This window comes from Acanthopagrus latus, chromosome 8 (genome assembly GCF_904848185.1).
Source record: "Acanthopagrus latus isolate v.2019 chromosome 8, fAcaLat1.1, whole genome shotgun sequence".
In the NCBI taxonomy this organism is placed as follows: Eukaryota; Metazoa; Chordata; class Actinopteri; order Spariformes; family Sparidae; genus Acanthopagrus; species Acanthopagrus latus.
In genome coordinates, this window is record NC_051046.1 from 21,528,137 (window position 1) to 21,541,727 (window position 13,591).

General features: G+C 44.0%; 1 protein-coding gene across 4 annotated transcripts in view; it reads right to left on the reverse strand.

Moving 5' to 3' along the window:
• Nucleotides 1–2,488: 2,488 nt before the first annotated feature.
• The window catches only part of tspan9a (tetraspanin 9a), a 189,207-nt gene continuing 178,104 nt past the window's right edge, over nucleotides 2,489–13,591 (reverse strand). For all 4 annotated transcript variants that reach the window (XM_037107937.1, XM_037107936.1, XM_037107939.1 and 1 more), the window contains 3 exons: nucleotides 13,122–13,253; nucleotides 11,013–11,096; nucleotides 2,489–7,839 (listed from right to left, as the gene is read on the reverse strand). In XM_037107937.1, coding sequence (XP_036963832.1) covers nucleotides 7,768–7,839; nucleotides 11,013–11,096; nucleotides 13,122–13,253 — 288 coding nt within the window. In that variant the 3' untranslated portion in view covers nucleotides 2,489–7,767. The remainder of the gene's footprint in view (nucleotides 7,840–11,012; nucleotides 11,097–13,121; nucleotides 13,254–13,591) is intronic.

A 13,591-nucleotide genomic window follows, 5' to 3' on the forward strand; every position in this document is an offset into this window, starting at 1 on the left:
AACGCCAGGCCACCTATTCTGTAACGAGATTAAGACGTGAAACCCAATTGATGGCGGCCTGGCAAAATGGATCATCTGTCGGAATGACCAGAGGGATCATCTGAGGACAGAGCCGAGAAGAAATATCAATCAAATGACTATTAATTCAAAGTGACTGTATAAAAGAGCCACTACCGGCGTCTCTTGCTCATAATTCAATGATGAAGTCAGAGCTGTCCTTGGAAATGGAAATACTGTATGTGAATACTTAATCACAAGGTTGTGTTGGTTTTTTTTTTCCATTTTAATGATTATATTACAAGTTTCCTGTTGAGTGACAGAAGGACACGAGGTCCCTCAGGTACCTCGCTGCCTTGCCAGAGGTACATAATGAGACTGATCTCTCTCCTCTACACTAGATACAACTTTTCTTTTTCACTCCCGCAGTGGTTCAAATGGAATTTGCTCTTCGTGTTCATGCACAGTGTCTGTTTAGCTTTTGTGCTCTATAAAGGAGTAATTGAACTGTACATTGTATTTCTCTTGAAAAGAGTTTTCTGCCAAACGTGGATACGTCTAAGGCTGACAAGCAAACGTGGCATATCAGGTTCACTTCGGATGCAGATAGCTGACTTTCACGTCCGGAGGTGGAGGGGACAGTGTCGGCGTCACCGCAGCCAGACATCTGCCCATCGACCAACTCCAGTTTGACTCACTCCAGTGGATATTTTAAAGGACAGCTGGGGATATTTCCATTTGTTTTTGTAGCATCAAAAGTGGGTGTTTTTTTTTTTTTTTTTTTTTTTTTAAGAAGACCGCAGAAATTAGCAGCTGTTGTTGGTGTTGAGGTGTTGTTGTGTCTTTGGACAGAGCCAGGTTACCAGTCACTCACAGTTTTTTTTATTCTAAGCTGAGCGGCTGTGAGCTGCGAGCTCCACATTTATCACTCAGCCACAGTGCTATCAATCTTCCCATTGAACTCTTGGCAAGAAAGCAAATAAGTTCACCTCCCAAACTTCCTCAGACTTTTTCTTTTTTAAATGCGTTGTTTGTCATTTCTGCTGCTTGGGGTCTCTCAATCAAAGCAAAAGACAAATGTAGCGTGGGATCATAGGAGCTGTTGTCTTCATTATTAAACAGCCATCAAATCTTTCTGATGTGACTGAGACAGAAATGCTCAAGAACTAGGTAATGTTTTAAAGTTTTATTCGCAAAGTCACGTTGGGCGACCTCCTTCCTCGCTCTCTTCTGGAAGTGACAGTGACAGGGGACCACACTGAATGCACTGTTACCTATAATCAAGGATCTCTACAGTTTTGAACATTGTTGGAAACATTTGGGATAATGTAGATAAAAAAAATATCTATAAAAGGTCCAGTTGTTTGGTGACATGTATTTTTATAAAACCCAGAGTTCTCGCCATTATCTGTCTATCTGAATAGATTTTGCTTGAATTGCATTTACACAAACCTTGTAAAAATAGAATCTTCCGCACTTGAGGCGTAACATCCAGATTGGTCTTTAAAAAGAACAAATGCTTTAATGCTGCAGTAGGCCTGAAGCGGTATCAGTCGTACTGTATTTGCATGTGAGGTCATGTCAGAACAGTGTGACAGAGAACCAAGAAGCAGCGCCGCCGTGCAGCTAAAATGACAGTTCACCCGGCGAAAAACACGACAGATCTGGAGCAGACAGCAGCAGAGACGACCTGCGTATCGGCTCCACTGCCGGCTAACAAGCTGAATGAAGCTATTTGAGGACAAAGCAAACAGTCAATAAAAAAAAGAGAGCCTTCCTGATTCAGGTAAATGAAATGACTTCAGCTGAGGATGAAAAAAATTAAGCGAAACGCTGTAATAACAATTAAGTTCACGGTTGATTCTCTTCACTTTATTTCAGTACATGTTACTCATACAAAATAATCTGTACAAAGGCTAAAATAGGTCATATTTTTGCATAGAAGGAACAGTGATGTGAAAACAAAAAGCTAGGATGGAATGGCACAATAAACTCCAGTCACTATCACACACGGGCCGGATGACAATTAGGTTAAAAGAAAAAAGGGGGGATAAAGCTCTGTACAAAAATATTCTGCTGCTCGCTCCGTGCTGTAGATACACGAGACAAATTGGCGCTGGTTCCCACTCTTATCATCTTCCCTTTTGTTCTTCAAGAAAAAAAGAAAAACGCCTGCTCGTCTGGCTGGCTACCATTTGCTCATCTCAGCATCTTTAGGACAACAGTCCCTTAGGTTTTGTTATTTTTCCTTTCTAAAAAAGAAAAAAGAGGCCATTTTAAGGCAGCCACGCCACTCTCTTTCATTCAATGCACCATTAGATCTGCCGCGACACCGCTCCACTCTGCTCTCCGTGCCTCGTCTTCCACAAATTTCTGCATCAAACACTGTTTAAATGCCGCCTGTATAATTGACAGTGACACAAGAAAGGGAATACATCAGAAGCATCGAGTCATTAAACATGAAAGGCAATGAGCGTACGGTATCGTGGGATTTTTTTGTGACACTCTTTCCTTTATTTAAAAAATAGTTGATTTGAGAGAATAAAGAGAAGGTAGTGCACCACCTAGTATAGATATTCAGAGTGCTTTCACATGTAGCAGAGAACTCCACAGGACGAGGCTGGCAGGTATCAGATAGTTGCCATCCAGCAGAACACAACATCAAACACACCATTTGTAGAGCATACATTTCCACTGCTCGGATATTTAGCCTTAGCACGGGGGAAGGATTAGGAGGAGATAACAGAAACAAAAATGTCAAAGGTGGCAGGGGGGAAAAAAAAAAAGCATCCGTATCAAAATTCTTCACAGCAGACAAGAGCCCAATTACTGCATGAGCGTCCTTCCTTTACCTTCTACCGGGAGTGCTTCCGTGGATAAGTGGGGGTTACTTAAAACTCCTTCCCAAAACAAAACAAAACAAAAACAGAAAGACATATGGAAAAATACTACAAGATGCAAATAAAATAAAATATGGAAACTGTACTGACAAAAAAAACACACACAAATTTACATCAAATATACACCGCTCCTGACAAACAGAGGCAGAAAAAAAACTCCATCAAACATGAGAAAACTGGCTAACATATGGGTGTGAGGTTGAAAAGAGCGCGGGTCTGAAGGCGATTCAGAATTAGAAAAATGGCGTTAAACTGTTCAAAATGTAAAAATATGGTTACAGGTGTCAGAGGTAAAGTATTACAGTAGGTTACATCAGTCGTTAAAATGGGCATATTTACATCCGGGGCTGATGATGCTGTAGTGTCATGGGCTCTGTGTTGTGCAGTGTCATCTCATAGATCATGCTCTACAACAAAAGATGATTATGGGTCTTACGCTGGCAGTTTTCATAAAAGACGTACCGCAGATTACACCGGGACGTCTAATTGAATTAAACTGGGTCTTATGCGGAGAGGCACGGCGACAAGCGTGCAAGTGCGCCCTTTGTGGGAAATGTGACAATTATTTCTCTCCCCATCAATTCTGACGGGCTTTAACCGCCCGTAGCGATGTTAAGACAGAAAGGCATGTTTGCACCTCGCAGGGGGAAACAAATCCCCCTAAAGAAACAAACGCTAAATGTCATGTTCTCACAATGAAGCGACAATGAGCCCTCTGTCGTGAACGAGCCAAAAAAAACAAAACAAAAAAACAAAACAGCCTACGTCTAGAGAAAACTGAATATTGTATAAAAACAAACATTAAAACTGTCGACAAAGCAATGTACAAAAAAACAACAAAGTTAAACAGCTGTCCTTCAAGTGGCATTCATAATTGCATTCTAAAAAAAAAAAAAAAAAAAAAACAGGAGGAGGACAAACGGTTTTTCTGATGGAACCGTGAAGACTGAGTGACGGTGGCTGAAGGGAGAGGGAGTTCACACACAGCAAAAAAAAAAAAATAATTAAAAAATGCCAGAATGTCAGCACGGTCAGATCAGTCGGGGGCAAAGACGTACAGACTTTTTCCGGGCTGGTTCTGAAATGTCACGTCAGATTCCGAGACAGACACTCGATTTGTTTTATTCCCACATTCTCTGAGTTCGAACCCCCCCCCGATGAAAGACGGAGCAACACAGCTTTAAACATCTGTCATAAGTTTCTCCTGAACTCTGCGCCTGTGGTAAGCAATTCCTCCTATAAACACCGTCCTGGATGCGGAGCATACCTCACAGCTGCTTTGAGGCGTCCAAAGAGCACAGCTGTATTTCTTCGGTGTCAGCGCTGCCAGCTACTGTATATGGAGCACCGGGTGTCTGAGGAGCGAGGCAGTAAATAAGGGATGTGTGGAGAGTTTGTGGAGGCAGCCAAGCAGAGGAGATGTGGCCACTCGTGCCAGCGCTGTACATCAGCAGCTGTCATGTTCTCCCCACCCCCCCGTGGACACAACAAGAGGGAGTCGGAGCATATGGGGGGGCGGGCAGTGAATCACAGCCAGCAGGGTCGCTGCACATCGCGGCCCAAAACTGTTGTTTCCTGACGCATAAACGCACCCCCTCCCCTCCCCTCCCCTCCCCGTTCCCCCCCACACTCTGTCTCTCGGATTAAGTCATCGTAAAAAAAAAAAAAAAAAAGATTTTAAAAAGTTAAGAATGACTTTAGGTGGTACTGTGAGGCACGCAAGCTGCCAGACTGGAAGAATGTCTAATAAGTGAATGTTGGTGGGTCATTTGTTCGCCCATGAAGCATCAAGCCACAGTGTCTGAGTTCCAAGGCTTCATCCAAAATAGACAAACCCTCCCGTCAACAGTTGCCTTGGATATGATTAAGAAACGCGGCCCCCTCTCTGGTCCCAATGATTTCTCTACTCGATTTTTTACAACAGCAGCAAATAAATAATCACCTGTCTTCTCCTGGTGAAGGAAAATTCCAGTTCATGGTCTTATTTTTTTTTTTTTTTAATTCGCCCATCATCTCTATTATTAATAATACTTTAAGTTCTTTGTTGAGATCTGGGAATGTGGTAACATGTCTAATAAAACTTTGATGGCCAAGAAACACACAGCCCAGATTCTAGGCCTCCTGAACATCCCAGCCTTTTTCACCAATAGAAATATGTTTGGTGTTCTACTCTGGTTTGTTTTTCCTCCAGAAACAAAACAACAATCGGAGAAAAACGGGGGACAGACTTCCACGCCAGAGTTAAAAAATCCCTCTTTTGCTATGTGGCGCACTACTTTTACTGCCCATCATTTTCAGTTTCTGTTGTTTTTTGTTAATTCTCGGTGTGAACAGATGGGTCTGATCAGCGAGAGTAATTGCCAGCGCCTGTGTGTGTGCAGCTCTTTGGGATCACACTGTTTCGACCATCTTTTAAAGAAGGCATTAACTCCTCACGGACGCATTTTTTGACAGCTGCAAAAAGGACACTGTCACGTCAGACAAATAAGTCTGCTGATTGGAGGTAAAATGACCAAACTGAAAAGACGGCTAACATGGACACGATGTCATTACGAGTGTTTGAATGAAGAAACATGGCAATCCAGTCAGAGTATCACCCGTAGGAGCATGAGCGGGGGACGATCTAAGGGTCTCAGACAAACCGCCTTTCTAAGTGAAGACCACAGTGAACTTGTACACAGTTTTCGTGCATGGAGGGATTATTACTGAGGTTCTGTGTTTCTGTTTGTCGAGTGAAGTGGCAGCTCATACGGGGATGGTCGATGTTTGACTCCAGCTTCTGGGTTGAGTGACGTATCCTGAATCAGCCTTGAAACAACCGTATTGGTCGACCACTGAAATACAAAGTTTTGCTGCGTTTTCACTGGGCTTAAAATGTCCACGGTTAAACTGCTGGCCTGTTTACACCCTGTCCCATCTGTTCCTCGCCCCCTTTTGGATGTGTTGAAATGCCACGGCCACGCTCTCCGACATCAGCATTTACCGCGGTGTTGTCGATGCTGATGACATCCAATTACGGCCGAATGATCGCCTCCAACTCCTCTAACAGCAAGCAAGTCATTTGCGCCGTTCCACCGCCTCTCTCGTGTGCTCAGAGACATTTTGAATCCCGGAGCAAACATACTGGAGGGCATTTGCTTTAAGTCGCCACGGCAGATGTAGAGTATTTTCAGTCTTAAGGAGACGGGGTTGGCGCTCAGGCCTCCTGCGGCGAATCAGGGAAGAACAGACACGTCCTACAGGGCACGTTGCCATACCTATCTGTCTCCGCTTTGATCTGCCCACGCGCCTGCCCCCACCCCCTGCAGCTGAAAAGGGAAAAGCTTATAGAAAATGGGCAAAGTTGCAAACCTAAGATGTCACCTGGTGATGAGCAGGAATGTCGGCGGAGGTACTGTGTGTACGTACGGAGAGTGAAGCTCATTGCTTCCTGACACGCCGGGAGAAAATTGGGGTGAGGAAAAGAGAAATGCAGGCGGAGGGAGCTGACAGCCAGAGAAAGAGAGAGAGAGAGAGGAATGAGGGGAGCCAGAGCAGATGAGATCTCAGGAATACAGAGGGGAGAGTCTCCAGCTGCCCTCGCTAACACAATTGATGGCGGCACGAAGGCAACGTGTCTGCTCTGTTTTTGCCCCTCACGCCCTTGTTCCTCTGTGTTTCTATGTGCCGTCCTTTTTTTTTCATTCCTCTGCAGCTTGGACAATGTGATCAAACACACCCATGAGGCCACACTCCACACACACAGCAACAACACACACAATTCAGTCTGTATTCTCAAAGGGGTAACTTCGTCGCCCAGATTTCTTCACTTGGCAGTCTGGTGGAGCCCTAATAAACAGCCATTTTACACCATTTGTATTGTCTCACAGGGAGTAGCAGTACTGCTACTGTGTGGCAGTACAGTGTGTGTGTGTATGTGTGTGTGCTCACAGGCAGAAATATGCATTACAATTTATTCAGAGGACGCTGCAGAATTTGGTATAAAATAAATCCACTGATGATTCCCCTCCCGCACCTCCCCATCAGGCTCGCTTTACCAAAACAATCTCTATAGTCCGATAAAAAAAAAAAAAGATTGTGGATTACGTTAAAAGCCGCTGCGACACGTCTGCGCCCCTCGCGTCAAATCCAATCCCTCACACAGGAAGCGCACTGCATGTCTGCAAGCTCATTGCACCGATCTGTTCGACACTTATATTCCACAGGAGCGTCGATGACATACTTACAAAAAAAAAAAAAAAGAAAACAAAAGGACAAAAAAAACACAAGACACGATGAAGACATTTTCGACAACGAGGGAACATCTGGAAAGTAGAAAACTAGCATGCCATGATGGAACTTTGTCATTTACAAGTGAAAAGGGGCGGGAATTTGATCAATATGGGGGGGAACTCCACTCAAAAAAAACCTCTGGTGGAGGGTATCATCAGTCTTTATATGTTCTCTTTGCCTCAGAGTGGGGTGTGTGGGCATTAGTAAAGTATTCATTGTCTCAAAGTCCATCCGTCCTTCCAGCAAATTGTTAGTCCAAGCAAAAACAAAAAAAACAAACAAAACTGAAATGTACTCAAGAGGAGTGACAACCAATGGGATTCTCTTCCTTAGCCAAAAAGTAGGTGTCCCTTCTCTTCCAGTTGTGTTACTCTTTGGCAAAAATGGATGGTGAAAGGAGAGAGCGGAACAGAGCGGGGACACAGCTGGAATCTGTACAGAAGGTCTGGGAAATCGAGGGATGGGGCTGGGGGGGGGATGCTCTAAAGAGGTTGTAAAGTGTGGGGGTAGAGGGGGAGCAGGGGGCGTTTAAATCAGAGTCTCATCCCATCAGGCAGTGGGGGCTCCTCTCCGTCGGGGTGACTCTCCCCCCTTGAGGCTAAGCGTCGTACTTCTTCCCCGTTCTGTGGATGTGGTGGAAGAGCGTCATGGAGAACGCCATGCCCAGGAGCTGTGGAGGCAACGAGAAGGAGATAGTAAATTTGTGTCTGGGTGTATAGAGTACACACACACACACACGCACGCACACATATATATTTATTTATTTTAATGTATGTTTTAAGTGTGTCCCTGTGCGGTCTTTTTGATGTCGATGCCTCGGGCTATATGTTTTTCTGATGCACAATAAATCCTGAGATGAAGCGCGAGCACACATTTCCTTCTGCTCTCTCTCTCTCTCTCTCTCTCTCTCCCCCCCATAACGGCCTTCAAACGCGAGCTCTGGAATCTTTCGTGATGGTAAGAAAAAAAGAAAAAAGAAAATGTACAGCGTGCACAAGCATTAAGTCAATGAAGTGAATTGAGATGCCACTGAATCAAAGTAGCCAGCTATCTCTTTGAAGTTTCCATTACCCCTGATACTTCTACATCAAACACTGTCACAAGGCTGATCCTAAAACCATTATCTGGTGGAGTTTGGATGGCGGCGAAAACCGCAAAGTACTGTATGGTGCATAGTCTTTGCTCAAAAGAGGGCTACGTGGACTTCCTGCAAACAGCCTCCGCTGGGGATTCCTACGGGATGTGATTAGCCGCGGAAAGCTGCTGATTCTCTTCCTTTAGTTTCAGTCAAAGCCTAATTCATGGGCTATGCTTGAGAGGAAAAAGCTACCTTAAGCCGCTGTCAATCAAAACACGGACTGCCATTCGAGGTAAACATCCAGCTAAGAGGGAGTTAGGACCAAAAAAGAAAAACTGTCTGAAGGCTTTAATAGTGAGCCAATTATTTACGTGCGGCTAAAAGTTTTTTTTCGCCGTCTGTTTCATTCTGTGTCAGTCTGCATGACAGACGCAGACAAGACTCCTCAGAGCTCAGTCATCCGCCATACGTGTACATCTGGCTGACATTTGAGGAAACCATTGGGGGCTAAGATATACATATAAGCTTTTGCCAAAGTCTGTAACATATGCTGCCAGGCTAAATCATTCATAAGCCAGTTCTACGCGCCTCTGGCCATTATATAACATCGCAGAGCTGTGGGGCATCAAGTTTTCATGATGTTCATCACTGTCATGTCCTCCACCTCACCTGCTAATCTGACAGCTCAAGGCCTTTTTCCTCCAGACTCTCCCAACCCTCACCTGAGTCAGGAGAAGAGTGTGTGTTGAGAGAGAGGGAGAGCGATCATTAAAATCAGTGTCAGTTGACACGCTGTTGCAGGGTTTCACTGGAAGCGAAGGCTTTATCTGTCTCCAAACAGGGCTGATATTTGTCAGTGTTCTGCATGTGCTTACTGTGTGTGAGGGGGCTTGAATGAATGAACAACCAGGGAGGAGATAGTGTCGCACAGAGAGATGAAAGTCGGCGAGTTAGAGTAAATGCATGTGAGCATGTACGGAGTGTGTGATCTCGTCATGAATACAGAGTGGTCTGAAGCCGGCAGATATTTAATTCCGACTTTCCCTCAGTGAAGCAGTGAACTTGCACTAAAGCTCAGGCGCCATCTCCCCTTCAGGACACTGGAAATGTGCTGAATGTCAGCGGGGAGATTTCATAGCAAGGCCACCTCACTGGGAGAGAACCATGGACTCATGGATTAGCAAACTGGAGACTTGTCTTGCATGAGCACAGTCACAGTGAGGCCCGGCAGGGCACGGAAAATAAAGCAAGAGGAAATGTAGAAAGCGTGAAGAGTGAAAAGAATGAAGCAGGGTGCAGGTGGCAGGAACAGGAATGTCAGCGAGAGTTCCCATCCATCTGTTTTCATGCATATTTTCAATTTGAGCTGAGTAGAAAATTAAAAGCTGATGCACCAATAAAAATAAAAAGGGCAAATTGGTATTTAGTGAATAAATCGCGACACACGTGTGAAGCATGTGAATTAGGCGCCACTCAGGCAGACGACAAGCATGCGGGTATGTGGTGATGGATTTAATTATATCAAATGAAACAAAACTCAATTTTCATTGCCAAGTTTTCTGCCCCGTTTTCATATGTCTAAGGTTTGACAAAATTTGGTCGTGCCTTATTCTTCTTCTGCTGTGTTTTAATAGGCCCCGGCTGGAGAATTAGCCTCACCAGCTGCTGTCTCAACGTGGCCAACTGCTAATATTTGTGTAACAGCAGGGAACACACTTTAATTGCTATTTTGGTTTGCACATTCTCTGGAAAGTTTGTGAAAGATTGCTCTATATCTGGAGAGAAAATCACTTGTTGAGGAGTAACTGACACATCAGTGGGGGTGGGGGGAGGGGTTGCCCTTCCAGCAGGTAAACTGGATGAGTGGACTTCATTCTCTTCGCTTTAAATATGTCACAACTTTCTGTGCTCTTGTTCCCCACTGAATACAGCTGGTGTCCATTTTATTTTTTGCCCCTGCCCCTCAAACATCCCGAGTCCGCCACAGGACTGACATACAGGTGTGTCAGCTAAAGGTGGAGAGCACACAGACAACAGAGCTGCCTCTTTATTTGTATTTGCCAGTGTACAAGATGAAGTGGAGTTGGAGTTGTCTGGAGATAATGAACACCAAATGCAAAAACAGTCCGACAGTCAAAATTGTGCGAATGCAAGGCAAGAAATACACCTCGCTTTGTTCAGTTTGGAGACACTTTTGGGACTCAACCTCTGAGTAAGTGGAACAACTACTGCAGAGACGGTGAGACGCTCATTGTGCAAAGAGAAAGAGATGTAAAGCAGAGTTTAGGACAGAGTGAGAAGCAGTATCTAAGGGGGGGAATATCTATCACATCTTCCAACAGTGCCTCTAATCTGTTATTCTACACTTGCTCCTCTTGTATTCAGCGCCTCTGCTCTCCTAGCTTCTGATGGTGCCTTATACATGACTGCAGCTTGCTTGGCACAGAGCCAGGTGGCTGTGATTCTCCCAGACAAGATCAGGGTGCAGAAGACGGTGACTTCAATATTTCAAGATGTGTGGGTGCCCGGAACGCCGACTGAGCACAGGCCTCATAACTTTCTCGGTACAAGACTGTGACACACAGGCCACTGGATGCACACATTTTTATTTATTTAAAAAAAAAAATTGCCAGACAGGCAGACACAAACAAATGCACCGAGACACAAAGCGAACAGAAGAAAACCGGCGAGGAAAATAAATGGGAGAGGATGAGAAGGGGGTGGGGGTGGAGGAGGAAAGAACAATCTATCATCGAGCCTCCTACCTGCACCACCAAGATGACCATGCCTATGGTTCCCAGCATGTGCTTGTTGTCGTCCAGCCATTCCTCCACTTTCTCGAAGCAGCCCTGAAAAAAAAGAAAAAAAAAAGAAAATGGAACAAAAGGGCAAGTGAGGATGCCACCTCAGAAATCCACCTTGTGTGAGTGTGGCAGAGGAATCGCGTCGCCATCCCGGTTCACGCTTTCTCCAGGATAATGCACCTCCGACATATAAGATATACCCTCGGATGAATGAACTACCAGGTGAGCAAATGAATTACCCATGATGCCTTTTATATGCAGACTTATGGGCCATATGGGGAGGTGTGTGCACACTAACTCTTAACTGTATTTCCAGCTAGGTTCACTGGGAGGTCACTCACTGGCAGAGGAAGGAGGTAATGGCAGTTTCAAGCTGCAAAGTGGTGCCCCTTCTTGAGTGTGGGTGCTGAGGCAGCATGTAGACTTAACTATATAGTGTGTGGTCGTCTCCTCTGGGCTGGATTACACACAAGCTTTTAGTGCTGCGCTTTCCCAATGGACCAGCTCAGCGTCTGCCTATTCTCATTTTGGCAATTATATTACAGCTTTTAATCCCCTACTTTGGGCCCGCTAACAAACCACATGCCAGACCACGAGCAGATTAGACTTGTAATGAAGGAGGGGGGTTGGATTGGTGAACATTGTGCTGCGAGGTTTTTTTGGGGGGAATAAAAAAACGGCTGTTGTCTCATGAATAATGGAAATAAAATCCGGCGTGATCAGAATTCGGCAGTAAGGCGAAAAACTTTAAAGAGAGTTGTAAAAACCGTCTACTAAACAGATGGACCAGAGATATATAAGACTTATGGTTCTTATGTCTCCTGTGAATCTTGTATTAATACAATTCGTCTTAAATCTACATCATTATTTTTTAAAACAACATATATTCAAACGACAAGATATGAATCTAGCTGATTCTCTGGTGTCTTGTCCATGGAGGGATTATGAGACAACAGGCCCCTGAGCTCCCCACTCCTCCTTCAAAGGAGCAAGAAAGCCAGACAGAAGGAAAACAAAATAACAACAAAACGGGAAAAGTCTCTGTCGTTGGTTTGCTTTGTTCTGGGTCTCTGTGGTCCTTTTCTTTGCGTCTGTACTAGTTTTATGTTTGTGGCCGTTTTGTTTGTTTGTAGTGTTTTTTTGTCTGTTAGTGGTCTTTTTGTTTATTTGTAGTAGTTTTTTTTGTCTTTTTGTTTCTGTTTGTAGTGTTTTTTTTGTCTGTTAGTAGTCTTTTTGTTTGTAGTAGTTTTGTTGTCTTTTTGTTTCTGTTTGTAGTGTTTTTTTTGTCTTTTAGTGGTCTTTTTGTTTGTAGTAGTTTTGTTGTCTTTTTGTTTCTGTTTGTAGTGGTTTTATGTCTTTTAGTAGTCTTTTTGTTTGTTTGTAGTAGTTTTTTGCCTTTTAGCAGTATTTTTGTTTCTGTTTGTAGTGGTTTTGACTCTCTTTGAAGTAATTTTATCGGTCTTTGTAGTGGTTTTGTCTCTCTAAGTTGCTGTTTAGTGTCTCCTTGTTGTAATGTTGTGCGTCTTTGAGTTTATTTTGCATGTCTTTGTACTTCTTGGACTCTCTTTGTTACTGTTTAATTGACATTCCCACAAGACATGATAACAGCCACATCAAACAGAAGCTCTGTCTCAGCCCAAGGACCCCTTGGGCTCCTCTGCGTAGGAGGGCTGTTCAGTCAGGGTCGGAAAGGTTACTTTAAAAGTGTATTCCGATACAGTTGCTAATTATCAGTTAAAATAGTCAGTAACCAAATCGAAGTATCACAATATTAAAGTAATGTAACTGGATTACTTTCCTTCAATACCAAAATAGGATGACTTTTATTTAATCTTAATAATGTTTGTATTCGGTTTCACTCAAGACAAGCCTGACGTTGTGTGAGACTTGTTAAGTGTTGTCATTTGTGTTGTACATACTTACAGAATAGTGTATCATTCCATACATTGAAATTGAATTTTTTCTGCAACTTTATCCCGTGATCCTTACATGTTTATCATATAGTGTATGAATTACAAAACAAAACAAAACAAAACAAGTTTGCATCTACATCATCCAGCTTGAACTCACTCTGTTCCAGAACATGTTGGTGGAGTTTCGCCCACAGTTCTGGTAATGCTCCTGGCAGCAGCGGTCAGGAACGACCTTCTCCTTCAGGGCCTCGTGCCAGTCGGTGTATGCTATTACACCGCAGCACTTCCACTGTGAAAGCCACACACACACACACACACACACACGCGCGCACACACACGCATGCGCGCATATATGCATACAATGGACACAAGGTTAGTTAATGCTTCCTGTCAGCCCGAGCAGACCTCAAACTAACTTTAATGTACAAGTATTTTAATGAGTCCCTTTGCTATCGAGGACCGCAGTAATGGAATGGAGTGTACTTCAACAGCCACTTTTGACTTTTAATGCTGCATTAATGCCACAGCTACAAGCCAGGAGATACATTAGCTGGAATAACTCAGTTAAACTTTGCATTTATGCCTCACTTCTAGCATTGCGAGCAAACAGTCAAGCCGATGTGTCTA